Source organism: Gopherus flavomarginatus, chromosome 11, assembly GCF_025201925.1.
Source record: "Gopherus flavomarginatus isolate rGopFla2 chromosome 11, rGopFla2.mat.asm, whole genome shotgun sequence".
NCBI classification, from domain to species: Eukaryota; Metazoa; Chordata; order Testudines; family Testudinidae; genus Gopherus; species Gopherus flavomarginatus.
Window position 1 is genome coordinate 26,847,580 of NC_066627.1, and position 13,645 is coordinate 26,861,224.

General features: G+C 45.1%; 1 protein-coding gene across 2 annotated transcripts in view; it reads right to left on the bottom strand.

Moving 5' to 3' along the window:
• GGT7 (gamma-glutamyltransferase 7) overlaps nt 1-13,645 on the bottom strand; it is a 48,465-nt gene that overhangs the window by 6,778 nt on the left and 28,042 nt on the right. For both annotated transcript variants that reach the window (XM_050917328.1, XM_050917329.1), the window contains exons 8-13: nt 11,265-11,352; nt 9,754-9,881; nt 4,530-4,618; nt 2,536-2,688; nt 1,810-1,927; nt 624-761 (exon numbers count right to left, since the gene is read on the bottom strand). In XM_050917328.1, coding sequence (XP_050773285.1) covers nt 624-761; nt 1,810-1,927; nt 2,536-2,688; nt 4,530-4,618; nt 9,754-9,881; nt 11,265-11,352 — 714 coding nt within the window. The remainder of the gene's footprint in view (nt 1-623; nt 762-1,809; nt 1,928-2,535; nt 2,689-4,529; nt 4,619-9,753; nt 9,882-11,264; nt 11,353-13,645) is intronic.

A 13,645-nucleotide genomic window follows, 5' to 3' on the forward strand; every position in this document is an offset into this window, starting at 1 on the left:
TGACTCAACCGGTGGTATCGTTACAAGTGAAACTCATCTTCCACGTCACACCACTGCCCGTGTTTTACCAGAGGACTTCAGTCTTCATGGGCTGTTACCCTGAAGCAGAACTAAATGCACATTAAGACTATATTTTAACCTCTTCAAAAACAGGAATTGTGTATTTCATATTTGTTCTGGTAACCAATGTGTTGGTGTAGGAAACCCCCAGGGCAGAGCATGGGCAGGTATAATAGGCCAGTGGCAGCCACTGCCGCGGGACACTGAACTGGGGCTGCTCCGGCCCCAGGCTGGCTGGCATGGCTGGGACTGCTCCAGCTGGTGCTTGGATCAGTCGGCAGGCTGGAGCCAGTCTGGGGCTCCTCTGGAGGCGGGGATGGGGAGGACGGCTCAGGTTCTGGCCATCCAGAGTTTTCTCTGGCTGTGGGAAAGGAGAGGTGGGGGGTTCAGGGCTCTGGCCACAGGGGCTCATGCAGAAGAGGTGGGATCATGGGGCTAGCCTCCCCGAAGGGGCGGTCCACCTGCCGCCCATGGGGCAGAGAAGGCAAATGCTGGAAGATAGCTTGGGCCTTCCCCATTGCAAGTGGTTCAGCACATGTTCAGATGCAGTACTCAAAACTGACCTGCGTGATGCTGCTCAAGGCTTTGTGGCCATTGTTAGCTCCCAGACAAAGATAAGTCCCACACATCCCTTCAGACGGTCGAACAATAGTGGGTAGTAAAAAGGACAGGGGTCTTTTTCCAGGCTGAATGAGATTCCTCTGTTGGTGAATAGAATACCCCCCAAAACTAGTAAACAGATCAGAACAACGATTTTCCATAGCCCAAATTGCTTATGTTAACTAGTTTCTCTTTTCATTTCTGAGTCAATAACTCTAATACTATTGCCTTGATTACAATGCCATTCTCACTGCTATGAGAACATAAGAATGGCCACACTGGGTCAGACCAAAGGTCCATCTAGGCTAGTATCCTGGCTTCCAACAGGGGACAATGCTAGATGCTGCAGAGGGAATGAACAGAGCAGGTAATCATCCAGTGATCTAGTTTATTACTAGTTTACATTTATCTGATACCTTTCATTCCAAGGCACCTGAAGCCTTTACAAACTATATACAGAAGTCATTTTACCCACTAGTAAAATGCAGCCACCTCTGGAGTGGAAAGTGGCAACTGTTTAACAGTGCATAGCAATACCACCCAACAGTTTAGCACAGGAAGTGACCAGCAGTGGTCAATGATGTTCTCTGCCTGAGACCTCAGGATGTGGTTTCCATTGTCTATCACTTTTTCAACCTGGAGAGCAATAATTTTCAAATATAATCCTTAATTCTAGTCAATATAATGTGTGATCAGCCTGGGGGAAGTGTGCTTTTTACATGGCAGCCATGCTGGACTCTATATGGTTTCCTTGCAATACTATGATATTTCACGTAGCCAGATCACACAAACAGGTAACCTCCTCCTGCAGTCTATATTCTATTTCTCTGCTGGATACAGGGCCACCCGGGGGGTGAGGGGGGGAGACTAGTGGTGCAATTTGCCCCAGGCCCCACAGGGGCACCCACGAGAATATAGTATTCTATAGTATTGCAACTTTTTTTTATGGAAGGGGCCCCCAAAATTGCTTTGCCCCAGCGCCCCTGAATCCTCTGGGCAGCCCTGGCTGGATAGCATGGAAAGTGAAGAGAAAGCGAGAGAACTCAGCCTGCATAAATAGCCTCTCTTTTTTATTGAGGAAGTTATTTAAGAATAAAAAGAGTTAAGACCAAACGAGTTCAATTCAGAACTCTTCATGGAATTCATTACCAGGCCAGGAGAGGAGTGGTTCAATGTACTATTCAGCCAGGAAAAATCCAACATCTGACTGTTTAGAAGGATTCCAGAGGGTGTTATTATTCCACTTCCAAATGGACGGTTCAGGGAACTGAAAAAGAAGACAAAGAAACCTTGTGAAAAAACTTCCAGTAATTCATATAACACTCCAAGGCTTGGTACTGTCAGAGCACGACCCCAGATTCCCCCTTCCACCTTGGTGGAGAACCTTCCATAGGTTTTTTTTTTTAGTGTTCGTGAAAGGTGCCAGCTGATAACGCCAGAGAATGAAGGTCTCTGTGTATCTAGGGAACAGGTACAGCATGGGTAGCTGCAATGCAAGATTCTTCCACACAGCCCTGTCAATGGGCCTGGAGCTGTCACCTCTAGATGAGAAGCTATTTCAGTCTTCATGCTCCTGTCATCTTGGGACTCTCTGCTAAGGATGGCAGGTAGAGGTGGAAATCTGTGATATGAACACCCATTAGGAACTAGTCTAAGACCACCAAGTTATTTCAGATAGGCCATTGAACAGCCATAGATAGCAATGGCTTGCAATTACCAAGGATCTAGGCTGAACTCCCGAGTGTTAGGTGATGGAAATAGGTTTGTCATGACCAATCTCCAGAGTCATTCCTCTCACCACCACATTGAATGAACTTTCTTTTCTCTGCTTTCCCATCTCTAAACCCATTGGGGCTGAAAAACTAAATCCTTTACCTTACAATTGCAACAATGTAGTCATCAGGTCCCATAACAAGGACCTGGCTAGCAGGGGGACCGCTCTCTATGGAGAAGTGTGGAATATTGATAGCAGAAGGGAAGGACTGGGAGTCGTTAATCAGCTGACGCAGGAAACCTGCCTTTGATTTACTGCAATGACAAGAGAGAATATGGGGGTGAAAAAGCAGTGAGCTTAGAAAGCAGAGCATCTCCTCTTTAGGGCACATCTAATATATAAATCCATCAGACAGTACTCATCGCAGACCTGTCCGACGTGCCTGGAAGAAATGGAGGTTATTCAACTGTACTGTGAAAAGCGGGCTTCTCTGGCATATCAAATGGAAGGAAATGAGACGTCTCAGCCACCGCATCGGGGAGGCAACTCTGTGGTCGTTGTTCTGGACCATTCGTTAGTCAGACTGTAGGCTGAAGCACCCGCCCCGTTGCCTGGAGTTCAGTGAGGTTCAATGGACGTGTGGGGAGTGAGAATGATGGAGCATCACTGTGATTTTATCATGGAGTCCTGGTCCATGGTTAGGGCTCCTGGGTGCTACCACAATATAAATAATAATGTGAAGCTGCCAAAAGGAAGGAAGGTGACGGCTGCCTCGAGTCTTTGTCAGGACATCCTAAGAATGGATACACATAGCCGTGTTGTGAAAAAAAGCTGTTGTATTACCCTACTATGATTTTTGTAATCAAATGGATCAGGCAACCCCTGCCAGCTCTGAACACCCCACCTTCTTAGCAGGCATTGATCCTGCAATACGTTAATTTATCTCCTACTAACTCGGTGAGGCAGACATTACTATGCTTGTGGCTATAAATGAGGTGGGAGGGCCTCTGGAGAAAGAGAATCTAGTGTGTGAGCTAAGCAGCCTTGAGAGAGGAATGCTAGGAGCAGTCAGGTCTGGGAAGAAGGTTTGAGCTAATTTTATGTGGTATTATTGTTCATTTCTTTGTTAATAAAGCCAACCCCCAGGAAGGACTTTGCACAGCATATAAGCTTTCTTTCACAGCAGATTGGGAAAGGCTTTGATTGATAGGGATCAGACAAAAGCATCACATCCTGGTTACAGTTATATTTGTAGTGGGGTTGGGCCTTTAGCCCCTATTTTAATGAGTTTGTATGTAGGATACAGCATGGTTTGTTCCTGATCAAATTATGTCCACACACACCATGATTTAGGCACAGCTCCTAATGGTGTCACTGTGCTTTGACGGTACTCAAGAAAGAGCTGTAGCATGTCTGTCCAACTGGAATCAGACCTTAGCATGATTCCTCTGATGTGTAAATAAGACCTTACTTTACTGAGTTCTTGTAATACAGAAAGGCCTTGTCTACACTAGCAAAATTACCCATTGTTGCCCATACAGGTCAGCAATGGCTGCAGCTGAAGCAGCACTGAACATGGTGCACCTGCAAGTGTAGACATTGACAAAGTGCGTCCAGCACCACTGCATTAATCATGGCTAAAACCTGCTTTGAGATATGAGAGACAATGTTTCAGTCCGAGATTTGGCAGAGAGCATTAGGGAGACGGGAAGCACCATTCTGGGTGTTGGGGGAAGGAGGGATCACAGACAGTGTCCTTAATGTACAACTTCTGACTGGCACTGGATGGGCTCAGATGGGAGGTAGGTGCCTCTGCCTGCGCCTCGGAGAAGGGATTTTAGAGGGGTAAAAGTGGATGATAAACATCAGGGTTATAGAAAGAATCTAAATTAGAAAACCACATTGCAACTCTCCAGAATCTTTCAGGGCTAAATTTGTTTTTGCTCATGTGAATACAGGCTGTGAAATAAGTGGATACATTGGTCACCTCTGAATACAGCACAGCTCATGCTTCTCAAGGCCCTTTGAGAACTGGCCTTTCATCAGTGAAACATAAAGACACACAGAACAAGGATCAGATTTCATTGTACAACAGGATTATTACAATGATTCATATTCATTTATTCACCAAAGCATTCCTCATACTCAGACGTACCTGATCATGTCGTCTACACTATGATAGATGGATGCGTCACCGACTGGGTCTCCCAAGCTGTTAGCTAGGTCCAGTGCTATTTTTAACGTCTAAATTAAACACAAAGAAACAAAGAGAAACATTTAGGTGGCCCTGGAAGTCTCACCTTCCATTGTCCAGATGGAGAGTGGCACTTACTCTTCCGGCATGTTGGATCCAGCTTCTATTTTGCCCCAACTCCCTGCCCAGTAATCACCATCTTGAGCAGCAAGCCTTCACGGGTATTATAACGTGTTTTGCCTCAAAGGCAGATCTAGCTGATGAAGACATCCGTTCCACCAGGCCAGGTGTATGAAGCCAAGATTTCTTGCTACCCCTCAATGAGCAGAAGTAAAGGGTACAGACAAGACAACCAAGGGACACAAGCTTTACATTGCAGGCAGCATTACATGAACGTGAGGTATATCCAACAATATTTGTACAGCTGATGGCCAAGGTGAAATGTACGTACACACTATCTGACTCGTGCTAGCATACTCCCATGTAAACAGGTTTCAGAGTCTCCAACGAGAAACTGCAGAATTGGAATTAATTAGCAAACTGAACACCATTAAATTAGGCTTGAATAAAGACTGGGAGTGGATGGATCATTACACAAAGTAAAAACTATTTCCCCATGCTAATTTTTCCCCTACTGTTACTCACACCTTCTTGTCAATTGTTGCAAATGAGCCATCCTGATTATCACTACAAAAGTTTTTTTCTCCTGCTGATAATAGCCCACCTTAATTGATTAGTCTCGTTATAGTTGGTGTGGCAATACCCATTTTTTCATTTTCTCAGTGTATATATATCTTCCTACTGTATTTTCCACTGCATGCATCTGATGAAGTGGGTTTTAGCCCACAAAAGCTTATGCCCAAATACATTTGTTAGTCTCTAAAGGTGCCACAAGTACTCCTTGCTCCCATGTAAGAAACACAACCATCAGTTCTATTACCTTCCCTCTACTTTCCAGCCGGTAATTACCACTTTCTGGAGCATTCATCACAACACCAAAAAATCATGCTGGATTCCCTTGAGACTCCTGCTGAGGGAGCTGCACGTGCTCTTAATGCCCAATTCCACCAGCATCCCATTGCCACAAAACAGGAATTTGGGGTTTTTCTGCTACCCCTATTTCTAATTATATGTCACCCAGGTGGCTTGAATGGAAAATTTTAACCCCAGAACATTTAAAGGGCCAGCATTTTAAAAGCACGATGGAGACATGCATGGGTGGTGCATGATTCCTGCATTTGGGGAATCTGGGCATGAGAACTGTAAGTGCCCTACAAGTGTGTGTGTTGGGGCCACTGGTGCCTGGACCATGGCCCCACCCAATTCTCCACCCTGAGGTTGTAGAACTGATGAATGTAATTGTTTTAATTGTTCACTTTATTAATGTCAGTTCATAAGTAACGTTTTATGAATGAAACAACATTCATTTATAAAACCAGTTACCCCAATAACTGGCTAATTGACAATGAAGATGCTTGTTAAGAACCATAGCATTCAGCCAGCTGCCCTTATAAATTTCACTTTCAATCCAATTGCTTCTTAAATCACTGAAACTTGCTCTGTTTCAACATTGTAACTTCTACTCGCTGTTTGCCATTCGTTATACTTGTCTACATTGTCGCTTTGTTCACTCTTTGTCATTCCTTACACTTGTCCATATTGCAACTCAAACTCCATTTTAAAACGCTCACTCCATTTTGTAAATGCCCGCTGTAATCTTATTAGTTTAGTTTAAATGTGTGAATGGGGTATGTATGGATGATAGAATCAGCCTCCAGTGCCAACCTGTCCTCTGAAAGGCTTGCCAACTACAGAAGCAGTTTCTCCTCCCTTGGTTTTCACATCTCAGCTGCTAGAAGAGGGCTTCATCCTCCCTGATTGAACTAACCTCGTTATCTTTAGCCTGCTTCTTGCTTACATATATACACCTGCCCCTGGAAATTTCCACTACATGCATCCGACGAAGTGGTTATTCACCCACGAAAGCTCATGCTCCAAAACATCTGTTAGTCTATAAAGTGCCACAGGACTCTTTGCTGTCTGCAATTGACGGGTGATCAGTCACACCGAACCCAGAGGCAGCATGACAGCAAAACCTAAAGACTCTGGATTCAAACTAAAAGCCTATAACAAAGATAGGTGAGATGAAAGACTTTGGGTAACGTTCTGCTGCCAACATGGAAAGGTAGACCCAGCCCTTCCTGGTGCCCGGCTTTCCTGGCCAGTTAGCCACCATGAGCTACGATCCCAAGCTGTGAAATCAAGGTACGGACTCAAGCTATGTTCAGGACTGGTAACTATACAGCAGCTGCAGATCATCTGATGTGTGTGTATGGATGTGTGTGTGTGTATATAGGTATTAGGTATTGGTCATAAATCAAACTGTGTTATAATAAATGTGGCATCTTTGCCTTAGCCCCCAAAACGATCCTGTGTAGTTTTGTTTGCATAACAAGGCCATCCCCAAGCTTGGCCTTCTCCCCCTGAGGCTCTGCCCATGCTCCACCCGCACTCCACCCCAGACTCTGCTCCCACTCAGCTCCCCAAGTCTCCAAGTACCCCCGCGTCTCTCCGCCCTCTCCCGCAAGGCCCCCCACCCTTTGCACATCTCTGCCCCTCCCCCAAGGTTCCCTTGCCTACCGCTCTTTGGCAGGTGGGGGAGGCCTCGGGGGAGGGGGCGGAGAGGTTCAAGTGCTGGGCGGGGGACAGGCCTTGGGGGAAGAGGCAGAGCGGGGGTGGGAAGAGGAGCAATGCAGGCAGTGCCATAGGGGAAGAGGATGACCTGGAGCAGGGCCTCAGAGCAGAGTATGAGCAAGGTTATATAGCCTGGGCGCCCTTTTAGTGGCAGCGCTCCAAAGGTGTCCAGAGGGAGGTGCGCCACATCCTGTTTGGGGAGGCTTAGCCTCCCCTGGCCTCTTATACTCGCCGCCCCTGGAGACAGGGCATCTTCATGAACACAGAAGCTTGCCAGGCGGGCCAAGCTTTCACACATGGGCAAAGAAGATGTACCACCAAGAGCCAACTTATCCACCCACGTTTGAAAATGCAGCCCTGTGTGTTTAGCTCAATAAGCTGCTTTCAATTAACTACAGAAAGAAGGGAGAAGAGTTAGCCCAAAGCTAGTGTATATGCACATTTTGTTCCCTTCCAAAACTGTTGTGATTTGACTCAGGTTGACTGGCAGCTTCTTAGGATCAGGACAGCTTTATGATCCATTGACGAAGGCAGAGTTACAAGAACAAACATGCTTTTCAGTCAAACAGGAAGGAGACAAAGACAATTTATTGGGAGATTTCAGCTTTAAGTTGGTGTTGCTTTCATTCCAGGTTCAAGTCATTGCTTAATCCTTTAGATTTATAGCCCAAATGTCTATTATGTTTTGTCATGTGTGGTGCATAAACAATTCCTCTTTATGAGTCGTAATTTATCTTCCGATGTACAATAAAAAAAAAATTACTGTTGGAAAACCGCTGCTTTCCACTAGTCAAGACACTATGGGAGGGATTTTCCTTTCTGCGAGCGAGCTAGCAGCCAAGGACAAGGGTTGTAAAAGCCCCTTAGGTGCCCAAAGAAGAATTCCTCCAGTTCCTCCAGAACAGGCAGGACACAGGACAGCTAAGGCCCAGCCAGCAAGCCTTGCTTAAAGGTACTTTTCCTTCTGCTGTGCCTCGCCTGCACCTTCTGTGTTGCATTTCCAGTGGGTAGAGCACAGAATCTCAGCCAACAGCTTAGCAATGTTGCAATTTGCTTTAAGGCCCCAATTCAAAAAGCCTCACTGAGTGCGTTGTAGATGGCTACCAACATACCTATGCGCACAGATCAGGTAGTTAGGTGTGTACGCAGCTGCATACGAATCTGCAGTTATTTGCAGGGGCAAACTGCAGGCATAAAAAGGGAGATCAACAGTATTGGCAACCCAAGCACTCAAAAAACATGACTCAGGCCCCCAAAATCAGGAGATTGGCTTAAAAAGCATGAGATTTAAAAAATAATAAATGTTGGTTCTTTTTATTTGCGTTCTGGTTTGGTGTTGATGAGGTGCACTTGGGTCACATTTTCAGGCTTTTCTCCACAAGTGTGAGGGCTAGAATTAATTTTAAAAAAATGAAAGCTGAGACTCTTAAATAATCACGTGACTCCAGAACCTGGGGCTTTAAGGAAAAATAAACCCACACCAAATATTGCTAAACTCATAATAAAATTGCAAGAGTTGGTACCACTGGAACAAATTCAGGCCCCTTTAAAAATCAGGCCCCAAAATGTCTTTACATTGCTACCAACATCAGAACAGCTATGTTTTAAAGGTTGACTGCATAACCTTAAAAAAGCTTTTTTTTAAATCACCCACTGTCATGTTCACAAAGTTAGTTCTCTGACTATAGCTGCACTTTGAATATTACTTATTTACATCAGCTTATTTTACTCCAAATGCCTGTTACTTCTCTGGTTACTGCTTCCTCCTCAAGGCACTGAGTTTGGATGCAAATCCCATTTACACCCTGCCTTAAAAGCCAAATGTTTCAGACCCTGCTCAAGACTTATACAAGTCAAACCTGGGAGTTTGGGCTAATGAGTCTAGATGAAGGACTGCAGAATCTGGCACCTAGGGCTTAAATAGTAAGGAGGGCCCTTTGCAAGGTGATGAATTCCATCCAACTGTATCTATCTACACAGTGCTCACTAAAACTCCCAGTCCTATCCAGCAGGCACTGGCTCACTATAAAACCTGGGAAGGATTGAACAGAGCAGGCTTTTCTCTGGACTTCCAAATCCCAGTCACAAACACGAAGCATCTGCCCACAAGCTATAACACCCCCATCCCCTAAGAGTCCTCTGTTAAAGTCAATAACTAAGTGGCTTGTTACACTGATCTAACAATGAGGAAATAGAACTGTCCTCAGCTGTGGCAATGACTGCATACAGGAAATAAACGGCAATACAGCTGTTCCTTTGCAAAGTTTTGTTCAAGCAAAAGGGGTTCAGATAATCAAGAGACTCAGGAGTATCCTACAGTACCTGCATACGTCTAGTACAACAGCAAAGTCCAGATTTAAATCTTAGCAGGCTGTTTTCCCATTAACCCCAGTGGGAGTTTCCTATGTAAATTCTCTGCACAATCTTTAGGGAAATAAAGCCCTTTTACATCAACAGAGAAAACTCAGCCAAGTGGTTAGCCCAGTCTTACCTCTGCTATCCAATGGAGGGTATTTTCCCTGGTTACCTGGCTTGTGATATTAAAGCCTTCCAGGATATTTAGAGCTGTGATCAGTGCAGGACCCACATGTGGAGGTGGAGGGCTGAGAATGAGGTGACCTGTCAAGGTGAGAGGAAAGGAATACAGCTATTCACATTAGAAGCTGCTTTGTCAAGGTTTTATAGGACTATTCTACCTTTAACACTTTACAGTGAGCTGTCATCCGAGGAAAGGAAAACAATCATTTCAAATGTGGGAAGGTAATTATAGGAGATTTGAAAAAGATTTCTTAAAAGACAGGTGTCACAGGGTAGCTGGTCCCTGTGAGTAGACCATGCCTAGCTCCCCCGTGTCAGAGCAGGCGAGCCCAACTGAGACAGAGAGGACAGAGCTACACCTGAGCTCTGAAGGACAGTCAGAGGGTAGGAAGAGGAGGAGTGACTGAGGCAGGTTGTGCCTGGGGAGACGAATCACGGAGGAGTGGCGCTAACTCTGGTGGTGGGTTCCTGGGGAGGTAGCCTTGGGGCTGGTGTTCCAGAAAGGAAACTGAGCTAGCAGAATGAGAGGCAGGGGGCTGCAGAGTCATCACTTGGCCACCAGGGGATACTTGGCCACCCTATTGCAATAGGATAATGGCGCATTTTTCTACTTTTTGATGATAAAGAAGACCTGGAAGGCTTTTTTCCTGCTTGTTTCTTACATTAGAAATTCAAATCTCGTCTATGTCCGAATGAGCAGAAAAAGAAGAAAGGGTTATTTGTTAAACACCTTTCCCCTGCAATTAAAGGATGAGGAAGTTAAGGGATGTGCGGCTCCTCCAAGAAAGACCTCCAGCAAAACAGAATGACCAGTTTTCACAGTTCCATTATTTTTACGGTAAAAGAAAAACCAGGGGAAAAAATTACTCTCAGGCCTTCTCTATCCACCGTAAAAAGACTTAAAAAGGGCATAACCCCATGTTTTTCCCCTTTGCAGACCACCTTTAAGGGCCATTTGAAAGCTGTACAAAACTCCTGGGCTATGACATGGCCTGGCTTACATCAGGTTACAATATGGCATCAACACATTGTCAAGATGTGGCTCTGTGTGATGATGTTACATCAAAATATCAACACTTGCTTTCACAAGTCCCAAAGCTATCTGAGGGCTTGCCAATATCTCACAAGTGAGGATCAGAGAATACAAGCTTGTTCTGTCAAGGAAAACATGATCCTGTGTCAAATGTTGGAAGCATTTTAAGTTACTGTGAGATGCATCACAGTCACCAGTTTGCAGCAGGAAGGTGACTGGGACAATCTTAATGACATAGGCGGATCTGTTCCCTGCAGACACAAGCCAGTACTTTGACAGAGGTTACAGCTTAGTGGCTTTGCTGCCTCACACTCACTTCTCCCCTGGCTTTGGGAGGCAATTCAGATTTACAGTTGCTAACTGATGCTATCACGTGCCACAGGATGTAGCAGCCTGTGCACCGGAGAGGCAGGGCTGTCAGGACACTTTACCTTGATACACCGTGTGGACTGGATTCTCCACTACAGCATTGTAGTTAATGAAATCTTCTTCTAACAGGACTCCTCCATAGTTATGGACCTGAACAAAAGGGCAAGGCAGAGCAAATCAAAGCAGCTGAGTCAATGAGTTATTGCAGTCAGCCTGCCACCTCAGTAAACAACATTGTATTCCGACTTTGGTTAAACACCAGTTCGCCTCTTATTATGATTTTGGCTGTGGTGTTCAGAGCCTAAGGGAGTTAGGAGCCCATTGAATTTCAATAGAATCTGAGTGCCTGACTGCCTTAGGTTTCCTTTGAAAATCCCATTCTTTATGACTAAAAACTGCTTTGGTCCCTCCCCCTGCATCTAAGCGTCAACACATTGAGAAGTTCTGTAGCCCAGTCCCTATAGCATGCCTAGGTAACAGACACTATGAAACAGCTCTGCATCTCCCTCCATGGCATGATGGGGTGACAGGCACTGCTACAGCTCTGCAGACTTGGGGTGACCCAAGGGATGTATCTGATCCATTGCCTTTAGTCTTCCTCCTCACATTTTCCAGAGCGTGCACTTTGCTTGCTCATTCTTCGAAAGGAACCTTTCCCCCAGGTTCTCCCAGAGTTCTCTCTCCTTTCATCCTTGGTTCTTTACCTGTTTATTTCTCAGTCTCCTCTCCTCTGTAGCAATGCCAGTGAAAGAGGGACATCTGGCTCCTTTTATTTTTAACTCCTCCTACAGACTGCTTGCTGCACATATCACTTGGCCAAAGCTACCCCATGGAGTAATGAGGCCTGCATCTCAGCCCTGGAGCCCATTAGATACCTCTGCAGTAATCATCATTATAATGAGGATACTTGGCACTTCTCTAGTGCTTTTCAGCTGAGGATCTCAAAGTGCTTGACAAGTATTAATTAATTATGTCTCAGAACTACTGCAGAGACAGGTGTGACCTGAAATGTTCAGCTCTGGTTCTGCTCAGAAGTGTCTGGATGTGGGATTTTGGTTCTGGGAAGAAAATGCAATTTTTTTAAACAGTGAAGGTGATCAGAACAGATTGCCAAGGAGAGGAAGACTGGTCCAGTGTTCGGGCAGTAGGACTTGGAAAACCTGGCTTCAATTCCCTGTTCTGCCACAGACTTCTTGTGTGACCCGGGGGAAGTCTCTTAGCTTCTCTGAGCTTAAATCCCACATCTGTAAAATGGAGACAATAGCACTGCCCTACCTCCCTGGCATGGTGTGAGGCTAAACAGATTAAATATCGTGAGGTGCGCAGATAATACTGCCATGGAGGCCATGTCAGTGTGACACTCTGCGCCCCATAGTCACCATGGTGGTATAATTATTATATGTTTTGTACACAGTATGCCTTGTGAGAGATCATTTTAAAAGTTTCAATCTGTTGAACATTAACATCCTGTTAAATTGTGTATGGTATCACTGTATAGGAAGTTATGACGTTTGGCTCTGAATGTGCCACTGAAACGTGTTGTGAGGTTGGGAACACCCACAAGCAGCTTTTCAGGTACAACAATAAAAAGGCCAAACAATGTTAATGGCCCACTGAAGAGAATCAAACACTTACAAGGATCACCCCAGGAACTTTATACAATGGAAACCTCTCAGAGATAGCACGTACTCAAATGGAGACTGTTTGACTCATGTCCCAGCAAAAGATCTTTCCAGCAAGCTGGAAAAAGATATAAAAGGGGGAAGTGACATCATCACTTGGCCTCACTTGCCCTACAACACAACACCTGAAAACACCTGAGGAACAAAGACTGAACTGCGAGAGTAAGAGTCCCAGGCAGGACAGAACAATTCCTGTCTGCGTATGCAAAAGCTATAATCTGTATATAGCTAACAGGGTGAGACACTGCTTGATTCAAATCCTATCTAGTTTATAAAGCTTGGATTACATTTTTGTTTATTTCTTAGGCAATCTGCTTTGATCTGCATGCTCACTACTTATAATAACTTAAAATCTTATCTTTTTTGTAGTTAATAAATCTGTTTTATATTTTTACCTACAGCAGTGTTATTTGCTTGAAGCTCTTGAGGGAATCTGTTCAGGAACAAAAACTGGTGCTTTGTCCTCTCCACTTTGAGGGAGGGGCGGACTGGGTAATAAACATATACTGGTCAAGCTTTTGACCAGGGCAAGATGGTTCAGCTCAGGGTCCCAGCAGTGGCGAAGCCAGGTTTTAGCAGCAGGGGGAGTGAACACATAAAAAAGGCATCATCCGCTGCGAAGCAAAAAGAAAAAACAAACAAACCCCAACTGACCCGCCGCTGAAGTGGTGCTGAAGATCTGGAACACCACCCAGAGCGCTGCCAGGTGAGTAAAAGTGCCACCGAAGACCTGGAGTGATGCCGGGTGAGTAAAAATTAAA